Below are 17,442 nucleotides of genomic sequence, written 5' to 3'. Positions count from 1 at the left end.
CCGGCGCCTTGGGGGCGGGGCTGTGGCTACGGCTGGCGGCCCGAGCCAGCACTCTCTTACGTCACTCGGAGGCGCCGGAAGTTGGGGTGCGCCGTACCCCGGAGGCCCGCTTGACTGCAAGTGGCTGTTCGCTGAGGGACACGGGCAGCTATGGTCTCAGACGGTGAGTGCTGCGATGGCGGGACCCGGACCCCGGGGCTGAGCAGACTTTACCCGGCCAGGACCGGCCAAATGGAGTATCAATATATTCTGGGGGCTGGGTGGAGCTTGTTTGGTCTTTAGAGGAGTAGCGAATGTACTCATTCAGTAAATATTTTTGGGGCGCCTCTTGTGTGCCCGGCGTTATTTCATGCCCTGGGAGATACATAGAGAACGTTACAGACTCGTGGAGGTTACCGTCTAGTGAGCGAGACAGACAGTAGGCAAGTAAATAAAAATAATTTCGAAGGGTGACAAGAGCTGTGACAACAATATAAAGTGATGATGGGGTCGATTGTGATTAGGGGATGATCAAGAAGGAGCTGCTTTCGATAGGGGTCCAGGGAAGACCAGTGATATTGAAACTAAGACTTGAGTGATTTTATAAAGACCCTGTGGCAAGTTGAGCCACTACATTGCAATGGGAAGACGGAAAGGGGGCACCCGGGGGTAGAGGAAGGTGGAGAGACTTTCGTTCATACATTAAGCTACCAGTTATAGAGCCTGATATCTTAAAGGGAGAAAAAAGGCCAGGGTGGGCTAGAAGGGTGAGATCAGGGAGCTAGCCAGGTGCAGGGCCCTTGTGGGGCTTGATCTCTATTTTAAGTGTAATACAAAGCCGTTTTAGGGCTTTAAGCAAGGTAGGTTTACTATCTGATTTACGATTTTTTTTTTTTTTTTGGCCACGCAGTATTTTGCGGGATCTTAGTTCCCCGACCAGGGATAGAACCTGTGCTCCCTGCAGTGGAAGCGTGGAGTCCTAACCACTGGACCTCCAGGGAAGTCCCTGATTTATGATTTTAAAAGATTACTTTGGCTGCTGTGTGGGAAATGGACTGCGGAGAGCAAGAGTAGAAATAGGTCCTTTCAGAGGCCATAACAATTGTGCATGCATCCTTCATCTGTTTTAATCAATATCACAGCCCTGCGAGGGGCGCAGACCTTGTATGGCCCCTGTCTACAAATGCGGAGGTAGAGACCCAAAGAAGGAGATTCATAGGGACATTCCATGTGTATATGGAGACACACCTCTCCTGACAGGCGGCACTTTCTGTTTTTCTCAGGCTTCATAGTAGCAAGGAAGGCCCTGAGAATTGGGAGGTGGGACCTGATGGAGAATAAGGCCAAAGGCTTTTGGGTAGAGGAGTGAGGGCCTGTGGGAGACACAATTAAGTGCCTCTTCTGTGCCAGGCGCTTTCTTCCGTGATTTATGCAACATTACGTTATTCATTTCTCATTCTTTGAGGAGTCCACGGTTTAGAGGGCAGAGCTGGGAAGAGAGATCAGAAACACAGCTAAGTGTAAAATGAGGTAGTGAGTGCTGTCATGAGAAGAGAAGTGATGCTGTTGGTGTTGAGAAGTAGGCAGTGGGGCTTTGAAAAGCCACAGTCATTAGAGTCAAGCAGATCTGTCTTCAAAGTTGGGTGTTAGCTTTGCTACTTGCTAGCAGGCCATGTGACTTCGAGCAAGTTACTTTCTCTTGCAAAAGAGAAATACCATGTTTCCCCTAATCTAAGATAGTATTGATTATGAAACGTGCTTTTATTTTATTTAATATACCACTAAGAGAAAATAAAATGTGATCAGTCATAAGGGTAAGATACCATCCTCAGTTCAGCATCTGTCAAACTTAAAAAAAAAAAAAAGAAAAGAAAAGAAAGGAAGGAGTACATCTTATAAGTGGTGAAAGATAGCAAAAGATAGCAATAAGTCCCTTGCTGAGTTGTCAGCATGGGATGGGATGATAGGATTACACGTGCCGCACCTGATGCAGAGGGGCTGAGATTTCCAGTCTCCTGAGATGGGGGAACCAGGACCTGTTGGAAGACCTAGGGAGGACGTAGCATTGGTTTGGGGCCTTAGAGAGTAAATAGGATTTGGGTATGTAAGCAGACATCAAAGATGGGGTGGGATTATTCTGATATAGGGAACAGGGAACTGGAGGGTGGAAAGTATGGGGGCAGGAAAGGCATTGTTGCTTTTTGCTATTAAATGAACATCCTGGGTTTTTCGAAACAGTGTGTGCTTATGGGTTCATATGTCTGTCACCTCAGAATGTAGGCTCCTTGAGGGCTTGGACTCAGTATCCTCAACACCTATCCCCAACACCTAACACTGGTACTTAGTGTAGATGTTTGTTGAATGAATATAATATAATAATATGTTAAGTTAGCCTCTTTAGTTGTGTCTGTCACTTTGTAGAGAGTAGCCTAATTTTTTTCACAGTAAAATCTTGACATAGCAAGTGCTTTCCACTCTGGTTTTCACCTGTTTTTTCTTTTTTCTTTTTTTTTGGCCTCACGGTTTATGGGATTTAAGTTCCCCGACTAAGGATCGAACCCCGGGCCCTCTGTAGTGAGAGCTCGGAGTCCTAACCACTGGATCGCCAGGAATTCCCCTCGTTTTCACCTTTTAAAGATTGGTTCCTAAGTATAATTGGCCTTGCTGCTAGGTGATTTGTTGGACTTGGAGCCAAACTGATTCTGTGTCTCCCTTTAAATCTACCCCCCTCCCCGCGCCATTCCATGCCTGAAATTCTACTAGTGATTCTAACTACTGGTTAATCAGTGCTTTCTGTCCTTGACCAGCTGTTTAAAATGCGTATGTCTTTGGATTCATAAAATAGATATTTATTGATCATCCACCACATGCTAGGCATTGTGCTCGGAGCAGAGGATAAGCAGTGACAAAAGAAACAAAAATCCCACCTCACAACGCTTACATTCTAGTGCATGAAAGGTACAGATGTACAGGAGGCAAGCAAGAGCTTGCTAAGGGCCCCCAGAGCTTTAAATCTTTAAAAGAACTTGGCCTTGTGTTTATTTCATGATTGTAGGATGATAAACATGTAAAGGCACGTAGTGGTTCTTGCTCTGGATCTAATTTACAAATCGAGAATGTTAGCTTTGTTTCTCTTTTATGAGGCTAATGTTTTTTATTTTTTGTTAATATTTTCAGAAGATGAATTGAATCTTCTGGTTATCATAGTTGATACCAACCCAATTTGGTGGGGAAAGCAAGCATTAAAGGAATCTCAGGTAAGATTGCTTGAGAAGGCTTTTGGATAATTCTGGTTTGACTGAGTATATGTTTATGTTGCTTTTTTATTAAGGTATAATTTACATATCATAAAATTCACCATTATAATGTACAGTTCAGTGTTTTTTTAAAGTAAAAATCACAGTAAAGTTGTTTAACCATCACCACAATTCCATTTTAGAACATTTTTATTTCCCCCAAAAGTTCCCTTGTGCCTGTTTGCAGTCACTGCTTCTACCCCCTAGTTGTAGGCAACCACTGATCTACTTTCTGTCTCTGTGTTGACTTTCCTGGACATTTCATATATCGATTCCATATAATATGTAGTCTTTTTTAAAAAACACTTTCTATTTTGAAATATATTGTTTTGAAATAGTTACAGACTCACAGGAAATTATAAAAGTGGTACAGAGAGGTCCTGTGTGCCCTGGCTTCAGCGTCTCCCAGTAGTAACATCTTATATAATGTGTAGTGCAATAGCGAAACCAGGAAATTGACATCAGTACCATCTACAGCCTTTATTCAAATCACAGCAGTTTTGCATCCACTTGTGTGTGTATGTTTAGTTCTTGCAGTCTTATCACATGTAAGATTTGTGTAACCCCAACCAGAATCAAGATACAGAGCTGGAAAAAAATAAAAATAAAAATAAAAAGATACAGAGCTGTTTCATCGCACAGGAGCTCCCTGGTGGAGGCATCCTTCATGGTTGCTGTAACTTTCTAGTCCCTGGTACTAATCTACTAATCTGTTCTTCATCTCTAGGATTTTGTTATGTAAATAGATCAGACCGTATGCAACCTTTAGAATGGCTTTTTTTCACTCAACATAATGCCCGTGATCTATTCAAGTTGTTCCATGTACAAAAGTTTCTCCTTTTTATTGCTGAGCAGTAGCCCATGGTGTGATGTACCATAGTTTGTATAATCATTCACCTATCAAAGCACATTTGGGCGGTTTCCAATTTTTGGCTATTACATAAAAAGCTGCTCTGAAAATCTATATACAGGTTTTTGTGTGGATGTAAGCTTTCATTTCTCTGGGATAAATGCCCAGAAGTGCAACTGCTGGGTCTTATGTTAATCACATGTTTGATTTTATAAGAAACTGCTTTACCGTTTTCCAGAGTGGCTATACCATTTTACATTCCCACCAGCAAAGTATGAGAGGTCCAGTTCTTCGTATCTTTACCAGCATTTGCTGTTGTGACTTTTTTATGTTAGCTGTTATTATTATTAGCCGCACCTTGCAGCATGCAGGATTTTAGTTCCTCAACCAGGAATTGAACCTGGGCCCTCAGCAGTGAAAGCGCAGAGTCCTAACCACAGGACCGCCAGGGAATTTGCTCATTAGCGTTTTATCAGTTTTCATCAGACAAGTTTTGTAGATTTATACCTAAATACACGTTTTTTAGCAATTGTAAATTAGTATGTTTCAAATTTTGGTTGCCACCTGTTTAATATTAGTATATAGAAATATGATTGATTTTTGTGTGTTGCTCCTATATGCTGGGACTTTGCTTAACTTATTTATTAGTCCTAGCAGTGTTTTTTTGTTTTTTGTTTTTTTTGTGGTACGCGGGCCTCTCAATGTTGTGGCCTCTCCCGTTGCGGAGCACAGGCTCCGGACGCGCAGGCTCAGCGGCCATGGCTCACGGGCCCAGCCGCTCCGCGGCATGTGGGATCTTCCCAGACTGGGGCACGAACCCGTGTCCCCTGCATCGCCAGGCGGACTCCCAGCCACTGCGCCACCAGGGAAGCCCCCCTAGCAGTGTTTTTGTAGATTCCTTGGGATTTTCTAAATAGACAGTCATGTCATCTGCAAGTAGGCACAGTTTTATTTTTTTCCTTTCCAATGCACATACCTTTTATTTTCTTCTCTTGCTTTATTGTACTAATAAGACTTACAGTACTACATTCAGGAAGAGTGGTGAGAGTGGACATCCTTACCTTGCTCCTGATCTTAGAGGGAAGCATTCAGTCTTTCATTGTTAAGTATGGTGTAATTTGTAGCTTTTTTTTGTAGATGCTCTTCATCAAGTTCAGGAAGTTCTCTTCCTAGTTTTGCTTGGAGATTTTTATCATGAATGGATGTTAAGTTTTGTCAAATGATCTTTCTGCATCAATTAATGATTTTTCTCTTTAGCCTGTCAATATGGTGGATTACACTGATTGATTTTCAAATATCGAACCAGCTTTGCATTCTCAGAATAAACCCCACTTGGATTCAGTTTTTATTTATTTTATGATAGATGCTGGTCTATAGTGTTTTTTTTCTTTTTTGTACTGTGTTTGGCTGATTTTGGCTTAAGGGTGATACTGGCTTCATAAAATGAATTGGGAAGTGTTCTCTTCTGTTTTCTGGAAGAGATTATTTAGAATTGGTATCAGTTCTTTAAACTTTTGGTATAGTTCTCCAATGAAATTGTCTGGACCTGGAGATTGCTTTTTGGTGAAGTTTTAAACTATGAATTAAATTTCTTTAATAGTAATTAAACTATTTGAATGATTTTTTCATATTGGGTGAGTTTTGGTAATAGGTAGTCTTTTGATTTTGGCTTTTTTCACTTAGCATAATATTTTTGAGGTTCATCCATGTTGTAGCATATATTGGTGGTTCCTTTTTATTACTGAACAGTATTTTATAGTATGAATATACCTCTTGCTTCCCTGGTGGCGCAGTGGTTGAGAGTCCGCCTGCCTATGCAGGGGACACGGGTTCGTGCCCCGGTCCGGGAAGATCCCACATGCCGCGGAGCGGCTGGGCCCGTGAGCCATGGCCGCTGAGCCTGCATGTCCGGAGCCTGTGCTCCGCAACGGGAGAGGCCACAACAGTGAGAGGCCCGCGTACTGCAAAAGAAAAAAAAAAAAGCTGCTTTGAATGAATATACCTCTTGTTTATCTGTTCACAGACATTTAGATTGTTTCCCCTTTTTGACTATTATGAATAATGCTGGTAATTCACAAACAAGTCTTTGTATGAGCATATGTTTGCATTTCTCTTGAATAGTTAGAGACCTATGAGTTGAATTACTGGGTAATATGGTAAGTTTAGACTGAACTTTTTAAGACGTTGCCAAACTTTTCAAAAGTTGGTACACCCTGGGACTTCCCTGGTGGTACAGTGGTGAAGAATCCGCCTGCCACTGCAGGGGACACAGGTTCGAGCCTTGGTTCAGGAAGATCCCACATGCTGCAGAGCAACAAAGACTGTGCACCACAACTACTGAGCCCGTGAGCCACAACTACTGAAGCCCACACACCTAGAGCTGGTGCCCCGCAACAAGAGAAGCCACCACGATGAGAAGCCCATGCACTGCAATGAAGAGTAGCCCCCACTCGCCACAACTAGAGAAAGCCAGCCCACAGCAACGAAGACCCAACGCAGCCAAAAAATAAAATAAATAAATGAAATAAAATAAAATAAAAAGAAGTGGCCAAAAAAAAAAAAAGTTGGTACACTCTTCTCCATTCCCATCAGAAATGTATGAGAGTTCCAGTCTTTTCTTCACATCCTTGCTGACACTTGTCTGTCTTTTTGATTATAGTCATTCTAGTGTAGGTGGTAATATCTCATTGTGGTTTTAATTTGCATTTCCCTAATGACTAATGATGTTGAGTCTTTCGTTCGTAGGCTTATTAGCCATCCATATATTTTCTTTGGTGAAATTTGTATTCAAATATTTTGCCCAATTTAAAAATTTTTAAGTTGGACATTTTCTGAATGGTGTCTTTTTAAAAAATAACTTTATCAAGCCAGAGTTGACATACAATGAGCTGCACGTGTTTACTTTGTTATGTTTTAAGTGTTTAATTTGTTATGTTTTCACTTATGTATACATTCATGAAATTATCACCACAATCAAAATAATGAACATATAGATCCATCACCCCCAAAGTTTCTTCCTGTTCCTTTGAATTCATCCCACCCACCTCTCTGCCTGTCCCCTCCCGAGGCAACCAGTGATCTGCTTTCTGTCACTATAGATTAGTTTGCGTATTTTAGGTATTTATATGTATGGAATGAAAGAGTTTTTTGTTTTTGTTTTTTCTTTTTTGGTTTGGTGTTTTCACTCAGCATAATTATTTTGAAATTTGTCCATGTTGCTACATGCATCAGTAGTTCATTCCTTTTTATTGCTGAGTAGAATTTCATTGTACAGCGAGACCAGTATATCACTGCATATTACCATATTCTCCAGGAAGACTGTCTTATTTTGAACTCTCATCAGTGGTGTATGAGGATTCTGGGTTTTTTTTTTTTTTTTTTTTTGGTACCAACACAAGATGCTCTGTTTCCTTATTTTATCTTTTGCCAGTATGATGTACCAAAATGATCTCAATTTGCTTTTCGTATATTTAATGGTCCTTTGTATTTCTCCTCTGGGGCATTGCCCATTTTTCTCTTTGCATATTCCTTTTGTTTATTTGTTTTTAATGGTTTGTGGACACTCTTTATATTAAAGGTTAACTCATCTGTCATACGTTGCAATTATTTTTTTCCGGTTTGTAATTTGCCTCTCACTTTTTTTTTTTTGCGGTACGCGGGCCTCTCGCTGTTGTGGCCTCTCCCCTTGCGGAGCACAGGCTCCGGACGCGCAGGCTCAGCGGCCATGGGTCACGGGCCCAGCCGCTCCGTGGCATGTAGGATCTTCCTGGACCGGGGCACGGACCTGCGTCCCCTGCATCGGCAGGCGGACTCTCAACCACTACGCCACCAGGGAAGCCCTCACTTTTTTTGTTTAGTCTTTTTTTTACCATACAGAAATTTTAATAGGTTTGTTTTACATTTTCAAAAATAGAATGAGTGAAATTTATCAGTTTTATTTTCTGCTTGAAGTATTTCTTTAAGAGAAACATGCTTTATTACATGATTATAAAAATATCCACCTGTGTTTTTTTAGTAATATTAGTACTTGTCGGAATGTAAACTCCATGAAAGAAGGGGTCTTCGCCTGGCACATAATAGGTGCTCAGGATACTTAATGAATGAATTCAGAAGTTTTACAATTACCAATTTAATCAGTATATATTAATTGTCTATTCCATATGTAGCAATAGTTTGCTAGTAATTTTATCATAGAAGTTGTGATATGTTTGCTGTTCCCTGAATGTTATGCAGAAAACATTTGTGGAATATTGTAGTGATGTAGAATTGGTTTCATAAGTAAAATTAGAAAGCTATAGTTTCTTTTTTTCAGGTTTATCCATATTTTTGCTATGAATATATTTATTTATGAATAAATAGGTTGTATCAATTAACAGTATAACAGCTGGAAAAATAACAGTGAAAATGAATGTCTTTGCATATGATTTCTTGTCTCAGTTGGAATTTTTGTCTTTCTTGGGTTTATATTTCAAATTGGACTGTTCTCATTATCGTGGAGGATGAAAATGCAGCAGGTAGACAGTTATGTAAGGGAGGAGAAAAAGTAAGGGCAATTCTCTATAACCGGTATTAGTAAAGATTGATGCTACTGACTAAATTATACTTAGGTCATCTCTAGCACAAATCAGTCATCATGTTTATAAAAAAGGACCATATCTCCTTACTTCCCCAGTTCAGTCCCATCCCCCAACAGCAATTCTTCCTTCATTTTGCTCTGCTCTGTGGGATCTGACCTACCATGTGTTGTTTTTCTAAGCAAGTCAGAAATGGGCAAGTCTGTGCTGTTCAGTATTGGAAAACTGTAGGTTTCAAATGTTTTTGCATATGACTTTGGAGGGGGGGAGCTCCAGAGCAAATTTTTAGAAGTGAATAATTGTCTAAAATTTAAATGAAATCTTAATCATTTCAAGACCTGACATAGCTATTTGGATAGCTAATTTACCTTTCTTTTGTCTTCTGTTTTTCAACAGTTTACTTTATCAAAATGCATAGATGCAGTGATGGTGCTAGGAAATTCTCATTTATTCATGAATCGTTCCAACAAACTTGCTGTGATAGCAAGTCACATTCAAGAAAGGTATGACCATTATGATTACTCTTCCTGTTCAGTGCTTAGGGACCCTTGGACCAGTTATTACTGGGGTAGATAAATATACCTCAAATAATAAACTAGTAGTCGGTAAGAATTTGGTATGAAGCATTTCAAGAGACGGTAACCCAGTACCTTCTTTATTCTTCTCGTTTTTTAAGAAAACAGTGGAATCATCAAGATATTCTGTGGTGGTAGACTCATGTTTGCCCACTTGCCTATTTTCTGCATTCTTTAAAACTGAAATTTATTATGGAATCTTGAGAGTCTGGAATTGGTGTGGTTTTTGTTATGTGTGCTGGATTTCACTTTGATGTTTAGTGAGGGCTTCAAGTCCTGGTGTAACTAGGTTCTTTTTGGTGTTTTGTTTTTCTGTTTCAGTCGATTCTTATATCCTGGAAAGAATGGCAGACTCGGAGACTTCTTTGGAGACCCTGGCAACGCTTCTTCTGAATTTACTCCCTCAGGAAGCAAAGATGGAAAATATGAGTTGCTAACAGCAGCAAATGAAGTTATTGTTGAAGAGATCAAAGATCTAATGACCAAGAGTAACTGCTTTCAGCTTTTTTTTTCTTCCATTATTGCTGTTTGCAAGTGGAGTTGAGTGTGGAGGTCCTTGAGGCTTTGAGTCCAAAACTTTGAGGATCTCGATACTATTTACTTCATTCTCTCTTTTCTTTTAAAAAATCTTTTCCATCAAAGCCTGTGCATTAGCTGCTTGACCTCTGCAGCATTGACCCTGTTCGCCATCCTCCGCTTCTTAAAATACTCTGGTTTCTGAGGATAGCCTGTTGACCTATTTTTCCTCTTTTTTGGACCATTCTTTCTTCCATTTCTGACTTTTTCTTCTTTCTTCTTAAAAATATATTCATTTTTTTATTCTGCCGGGTTATTTTCTTATTTTCTCCCTCTGCGTGTTCTCATCCACTCTTGTCATTAATTATCATTTATTTATGAACACTTCCCAGTTTTTGTCTCTAATCTAGCCTTTCTTTCAACTTGCAAATGTCTCCACCTAAATGTCCCACAGTCTCATTAACACGGCCCAGACCAGTTTGTCTTTTCTCTCAGACCACCATTTCCATTTCCTATTTCTGTCACCCCCCCAGCCACCTACTTTTCCAAAATTTTCTGTTTTGACTCCTTCCTCCTCATCCAACATCTAGTCAGCTATGAGATCCTATTAATCTATCCTCAGCAGTATCTCCAAAGTCTGACCCCTTATTACCTGCCATCTAGCTGAGCCTTGGCAGTGCTGACATTTTGGGCTGGGTAATTCTTTATTGTGGGGCTTTCCTGTGCTGTGAAGGATACTTAGCAGCATCCCTGGCCTCAACCAACTGGATGCTGTAATATCCCCCGGTTGTGAGAACCAAATGTCTCCCGTGGGGCACAGTTGCCCAGGTGGAGAGCCTTTGCTCTAGATCGTTGTTACTAACTTCTTAACCGACTCCTGTCTCTCTCCGTTCCAGTCTTTCTACTCAGCCTCTAGAGGTATCATCTTAAATATCAGAGCTGCTGTTCCTGCCCTTAAAGACCTTTTGCTGATTCCCTGTTGCCTGCAGGCAGTGGTTTCAATCTGTCTCCTGTGTCCAAATCACCTGTAGGGAAAAGGAAGTTCTAGAGAAAGAAAGTGGATTAATGATGTCTTCTGGGGCTGGGGAGGAGCAGAGAAGTGATGGGAATGGACCCAAGTGATCTTTCGGGGTGATGGAAATGTTCTACAGTTGGATTGTGGCGAGGATTTACATCCCTATAAATTTACTAAAAATCATTGACTTGTGTGCTTAAAAAGATAATTTTGTGATCTGTAAGTTATACCCCAATAAAAATGTTAAAAATCACCTGGAGGGCTTGTTAAAATGAAATACTGAACCCCACTCCATAGTTTCTGATTCACTGGGTTTAGGGAGGGCCCAAGAATTTGTGTTTCTATTGAGTTCCCTGGTGATATTCCTACAGCTGGTTCTCGAATCATGTTTTGAGCAACCACTGGCCCCCAGGGCAAAGTCCCAACTTCTCAGTATAGTGTTCCAGACCTTTCCTGGTCTGACCTCCCCATGGGGTATCAGTGCTCCTGGACCAGTTGCAGGCCCTGTTCGCACAGCGTGTCAATCTGGGCTCCCCACCTTCTTGTGCTGAAGGTATAGAATTTTTATTTTTATGAGAGTGACTGTTTTTCACTCAAGTCTCCGAATAAGTTGTAAACCTTGTCCCTGCCTCCCACAGCCAGGGCACTTTCTCCAGTCCTCTTTTCACGGCTTTCCCAGGCAGGTGGGAGGCAGTGGGAAGGGCTCGGGGCCTGGCCAGGGGCCACTGTCCAGGCTGCCTGCAGTTGCACAGGGCCTCTGCTACCGCTTAGGTCATTGAGCAACCACAACCTTCCCCAGTAACACCAGGATATTTTTTATTATCTGTTTTTTATAACATAAAATTTACCATGTTGACCATTTTTAAGTGTACAGGTCAGTGGTGTTAAGTACATTCGTGCTGTTGTGCAAAGTCACCACTGTCCATTTCCAGAACTGTTTCATCATCGAAAACTGAAACTTTATACCCATTGAACAACAACCCCCCATTCCTGCCCCTTCAGCCCCCAACCACCGGGGTATTTTAAATTGAGAAAATGTTTAAAAATTGCTTATCTATGTTTTTAAACCCAGTTTGAAGATGTCATCTGATTTCATTCATGAAGAAGAATGCTTTGGTTTGAAAATGATTTTAGGTCAAGAAAGGACCTAAAAATTCCCTTTTTAATGTTTTTTGTTATCTACAGGTGACATAGAGGGTCAACATACAGAAACTCTGCTGGCAGGATCCCTTGCCAAAGCTCTTTGCTGTATCCTTTGTGTTTTAATCATTCAGAAGGTGTTTTCTTGTAATAAAGAGATCTGAACTTGTGATAGTTCTCAGAACCTTGGGTGCCCATGTTAATGGAAGGCATGAGTATTCTAAAGTGGTAGATAATCAAAAAGTAGTTTATCTTGGCTTTGACATGTTTTTAGGACAAGCTAAGAGCAAGAAGACTCTAGTTTCTCCAGCATGTCTTGCTCGTAATGCATTGTTCCTCAGGATGCTTCTTTGCTTCTTATTAGACAAATGCAAAAAAAAATTTTTTTTCGTCTCTCGTGTTGGAAGCAGGGTTTGATTTAAAAAGCCATTTACTAACCCTGGGGCTTATTAAATGAGTAGCTGCTTCTCTACGGGAGAATGCATTATTTTGCACACCTTTATAAGCATTTTGATTATGTTTGTGTGATATTTTCTCAGTCTTAAGTAATTTAGTTTGTTAGTTTTGTACAATATTGAGTCTGTCCAGACCTTGATTGGGGGTGTCTGATCATCTGGGTATGCTTTTCAAATTCATTATCTCATTTGATGGTGTATTGATTTACTTGTGTTCCCAGTATTCAAATCCAGGACATGGTGGATAATCATAGAACAAGCAGGTGGATAATCAAAGAACAATCAAATCTACTAATTTTAATTTTCTGGGATAAAGATCATATTTTGGTCGGGTTACAAAGCCCACTTGATTACAGAGTTAGTAATTGGAAGCTCCCAATCAGTCTTGTTTTATGTGTTTATTGTGGGCCCTGGAGCTTTTCCTTTTTTCAGCTGGGTGGATGCTGGATTTATTTAACTAAAATTGAGGTTATTTTTCTGTTTACTATTAGTATTTATGAAATAATATTTTTAAATTCCTTAATGCTAAGAAAATAAGACATTCATAGAATGAGCAAGGATGTTAAAGGTAGGCGCCTACATTCTTCTATGAGACTGTAATCTTTATTTTACTACTATAACTTTCAGGTACTGTTTAAAAATTGGTGAGAAAACCTTATATGTAATATGTTTAATAAGATTCAGTTAAATTGTACACTGTTTTTATCTCTTTATAGATAATCAGGAAATGAAATCAAGGATATTGGTAAGATTAAAAAGATATCAGAACGATGTTTTTATACCAGCTAAAGCCAATTAGAAAACATAATGGGAAATAAGACCCATTTATAATAGAAACAATAATTATTAAGTACCCAGAATTAATTAACAAGGAATACGTAAAATTGATTATGATGAAAAACGAAAATTCTGAGAGACATGAAATGATTGAATAAATGGAGAGCCATATTTTTTCTTTTTAAAATTCGTACTTTATTATTTATTTATTATTGTTTTTAACATCTCTGTTGCAGTATAACTGCTTCACAAGGGTGTGTTAGTTTCCGCTTTATAACAAAGTGAATCAGCTATGCATATACATATGTCCCCATATCTCCTCCCTCTTACGTCTCCCTCCCTCCCACCCTCCCTATCCCACTCCTCTAGGGGGTCACAAAGCACCGAGCTGATCTCCCTGTGCTATGCGGCTGCTTCCCACTAGCTATCTGTTTTACATTTGGTGGTATATATATGTCCATGCCACTGTCTCACTTAAAAATATGGAACGCTTCACGAATTTGCGTGTCATCCTTGCGCAGGGGCCATGCTAATCTTCTCTGTATGGTTCCAATAAAATTTGTATTTTTTTTAAATTGAAGTATAGTTGACATACAATATTATTTATGTTACAGGTGTATGATACAGTGATCCACAATTTCTAAAGGTTATACTCCATTTATAGTTATTATAAAATATTGGCTATATTCCCCATATTTTTGTACAGTTGTACAGTGTATCCTTGTAGCTTATTTTATGCATAATAGTTTGTACCTCTTACTACTTTACCCCTATATTGTCCCTCCCCTCTTCCCTCTCCCCACTGGTAACCACTAGTTTTTGGAGCTCCATACTTTATTCTTCAATGTCAATTTTTCCAATATTAAACTGTAAGTTCAATGCAATCTGAGAATATTAATCAGATTTTTTTTCCTGGCAGAGTGGGGGGATTTAAGAAAGCCAACAGTTTATCTGAAAGAATAAATCAATGAGAATAGCCAGGAGCTTTCTGAAAGAAAATGGTAGGCAGGCACTTGCTCCAGTTGACTTAAAGAAAGACACACAACATAAGAGTTGTGAGTTGTAAGTTTTATCCAGAGTCTTACTGAGGATTATAGCCCAGGAGACAGCCAGTCAGCTGTGAGGAAACTGCCCCAAAGAGGTAGGGGAGAAGCCAGTTTATATGTGATTTTTTTGGCTAGGAAATTCATGCAGTCAAGCATATATCTTGGTAAAAGATTACTGCTAATCACGAAGAACAGATATCTCAAGTTAGTGATTTTAGTGCTTTTCTATTTCTTTTTTCAGTTCTTGTCTGCGAAGAGGCAAGAATCTGGGGTCATTGAAATTCTTCCTGAGATATGCATCTAACTATCTAAAGGCCTATTTATCCAAAGCACAGAGTCCCTCATCCTGTTTTTCATCCTGAACTCCTCTCAGGGTGTGCTGTCGGTGGGCAGCTGCAGTGAGTTCCCCGTTAACCCTTGTAGAACTGGGTAGTGAGCAGTTCTCTTTGTTCTTCTTTGTGCACACTCCTTTAGGCATTAAAACACATTATAAAGCTACAGTAACTGTGGTTCTGGTATAGTAGTAGGCAAACAGATAATGGAAAGGACTAGAGTCCAGAAACCAGGTACAGTGGGGTTTGACATATGATAAACGAAACACTTCAAGTTAGTGGGAGGGAAATGGATTATTCAGTAAAAGGTACTGGGCCAGCTGATTGGCCATTTGCGGGAAAGCAAAGCTAGATCTCACTGCTTATACCTAAACACGTTCTAGTAAAGATCAAACACTTCAATGTAAAAATTCAAGTCATAAAAGCTCTAGAAGAAAATATCTGTTTATAGTCTTGTGTTGATGAGTATCTTGCTAAGCATGATATGAAACTTTAAAAGGAAGCGTAAGACCTCAAAAAAATAAACCCCCCAAAACAAGGATGGGAAAAAAAAAACTATTAGGAGAAAGTACTTTCAGTACAGCTACCTGACAGGATTAATGTAATCTTTCTAAAATAAAAAAGAGCTCTTGTAAATTAATTTTTAAAAGTCAGGGTTGACTCTAAAGAAACAAGTGGGAAACGAGCAATCTGCAGAAGAGGAAATGAAAATGACCAGTTAGCATTCGGAAATATGGTCAGCCCTACTAGTGGTTATTCCCTTGCATCGCCCATGGGAGGATAAACTGGTACAGCTTTTCTGGAGGGCAGTTCGGTAATATGTATCAAAATTAAATGTGCAGACACTTCAGTAATCTCACTGATGATTTTAGGAGCTAATCGGAGAGTTGTGCAAAGGGTAGATGAGAGCGTTCGTTAGAGCAGTTTGGAAACTGCTTCAATGTCTTCTATAGATAATTGGTTAAACGGTGGAAATCTATGAACTCAGCATGAAGGATGGTTACATCCAGATTTATTGATGTAAGATTTTCCCCCCAGATATTGTGGACTGAAAAAGCAGGTTGCAGAACACTAGATAGAGTATCATCCTGGGGGGTGTATGTGTGAGTATATATACATGGCCACGTAAGTGTTCTTTAGAAACTATTAACAAGGGTTATTTCTTGAGGGATAGGATTTGGGGGAGATTTTTGCAGTCATCTTTACAGTTTTAGGTATTATTTAATAATAACTTCAAAGACAAATTAGAAAGATGATATTGGTTGTAATTTGTAGTATATTGTGATGACATTTGAGTGAGAATGCTAGGATGTGGCTGAAAGGTATTAACATGGATGTGATTTTTAGGTTATTAAGGCTGCAGAAGACAGCACATTGCAGTATATGAACTTCATGAATGTCATCTTTGCAGCACAGAAGCAGGTGAATTGAGAGCCTTCTTTTTAAAGAATATTGGTTTCATAATGAAGGAGTTAATTTTATTGTTTGAATGACCTACTTAGAGAGGTATTCTGACTAGATACTTATTAAGGGATTGGGAATCTGGAATCCATATTTTGTACAATACTAGTCATTTCTCTATTTTGGGTCCTGGACCCTTGAGAATCTGATGGGTCCCCAGAAAAATATGCACTCAAACAGTTTTGCAGATAGTTTTGTGGTATTCCTGCAACCATTTAGCCCATCCTTGGACCCCAGGCTAAGAATTCTAGGTTTTATAGTTTGCTGCATACCTTGCTTCAATTTCTCTGTCTCTTTGCTTCAGGGAGGTCTTAAAAAGATTTGATATTTTTACTTTGCAAATAACTGAAGTGTTCAGATGAGTTATCACTAATACGTTTTCTTCTTTGATATGTTAAAAAAAAAACTTCCTTAAAACTTCAGTTTTAACCTAAAGTGCTACTATAGCCATGTAAAATATTCTCCATCTTGGAGTGGTAGCATGATATAGTGAAAAGACAATGGACTTTGGGGACAGGCAGACTGGGGGTGACAGCACTGCTTCCCCTTGGCTCTGTGACCACCACCCGGCCAAGGCCTGGGTGCTTCAGCTGTAAAATGAAAATCAAATATCTACCTTGCAAAGTTATTCATGTTAAATGAGCCATTTTAAGAATAGAGTCCGGCATATAGTAGGTTCTCACTGTAAGGTAGTCATTGTTATTCCTATAATATTTTTTGAAATGTTCATTTCAGAATATTTTGATTGATGCCTGTGTGTTAGACTCCGATTCAGGACTCCTCCAACAGGTATATTTTATTTTATTATTATTTTTTAAAATAAATTTATTTATTTATTTGTTTATTTTATTTTGGCTGCGTTGGGTTTTCGTTGCAGCGCACGGCTGCTCCACGGCATGTGGGATCTTCCCGGCCCAGGGCTCGAACCTGTGTCCCCTGCATTGGCAGGCGGATTCTTAACCACTGCACCACCAGGGATGCCCAAAAGGTATATTTTAAATGAATGCTTGGTGTTGGTGGTTATGAAAGCGTGGTGTGTTCTCTTACGTTTTGTTAAATGCTTTTCATCTACCAGTCTTCACACATTTTTATTTTTTAATATTTTATTTATTTATTTATTTATTTACTTATTTAGGCTGTGCCGAGTCTTAGTTGCGGCATGCGGGATCTAGTTCCCCGACCAGGGATTGAACTTGGGCCCCTGCATTGGGAGTTCGGAGCCTTACCCACTGGACCACCAAGGAAGTCCCCACACATTTTTGGGGATTAGCCTGTATGATGCTTTAGATTAGAGCACCAACATCTCTCTGGTTTCTTTGATATTTTTATTTACATTTTACACAATGATTTGATTGAATTTGTAAAAGTAATTTACACATTTAAACAAATTCAAGCAACACAGAAAAGTATTTTTTTTTTTTTTTGC

At 39.5% G+C, this 17,442-nt stretch overlaps 1 protein-coding gene and 1 non-coding gene across 2 annotated transcripts in view; one reads left to right on the top strand and one right to left on the bottom strand.

Annotated features, from left to right (window-relative positions):
• Positions 1 to 79: 79 nt before the first annotated feature.
• GTF2H3 (general transcription factor IIH subunit 3) overlaps positions 80 to 17,442 on the top strand; it is a 21,560-nt gene continuing 4,197 nt past the window's right edge. Inside the window, exons 1-9 of the mRNA XM_024758616.1 lie at positions 80 to 163; positions 3,157 to 3,236; positions 9,096 to 9,202; positions 9,596 to 9,762; positions 11,991 to 12,053; positions 12,939 to 12,968; positions 13,117 to 13,145; positions 15,903 to 15,977; positions 16,752 to 16,805. Coding sequence (XP_024614384.1) covers positions 151 to 163; positions 3,157 to 3,236; positions 9,096 to 9,202; positions 9,596 to 9,762; positions 11,991 to 12,053; positions 12,939 to 12,968; positions 13,117 to 13,145; positions 15,903 to 15,977; positions 16,752 to 16,805 — 618 coding nt within the window. The 5' untranslated portion in view covers positions 80 to 150. The remainder of the gene's footprint in view (positions 164 to 3,156; positions 3,237 to 9,095; positions 9,203 to 9,595; positions 9,763 to 11,990; positions 12,054 to 12,938; positions 12,969 to 13,116; positions 13,146 to 15,902; positions 15,978 to 16,751; positions 16,806 to 17,442) is intronic.
• LOC112408870 (U6 spliceosomal RNA) lies at positions 13,654 to 13,758 on the bottom strand. The gene has a single exon (XR_003005028.1). It is a non-coding gene; the product is annotated as a U6 spliceosomal RNA (small nuclear RNA).

Source organism: Neophocaena asiaeorientalis, unplaced genomic scaffold (genome assembly GCF_003031525.2).
Source record: "Neophocaena asiaeorientalis asiaeorientalis breed wild unplaced genomic scaffold, Neophocaena_asiaeorientalis_V1.1 scaffold77, whole genome shotgun sequence".
NCBI lineage: Eukaryota > Metazoa > Chordata > Mammalia > Artiodactyla > Phocoenidae > Neophocaena > Neophocaena asiaeorientalis.
The sequence above is the reverse complement of the archived record's forward strand: the minus strand, read 5'-3'. Positions and strand labels throughout refer to the sequence as shown.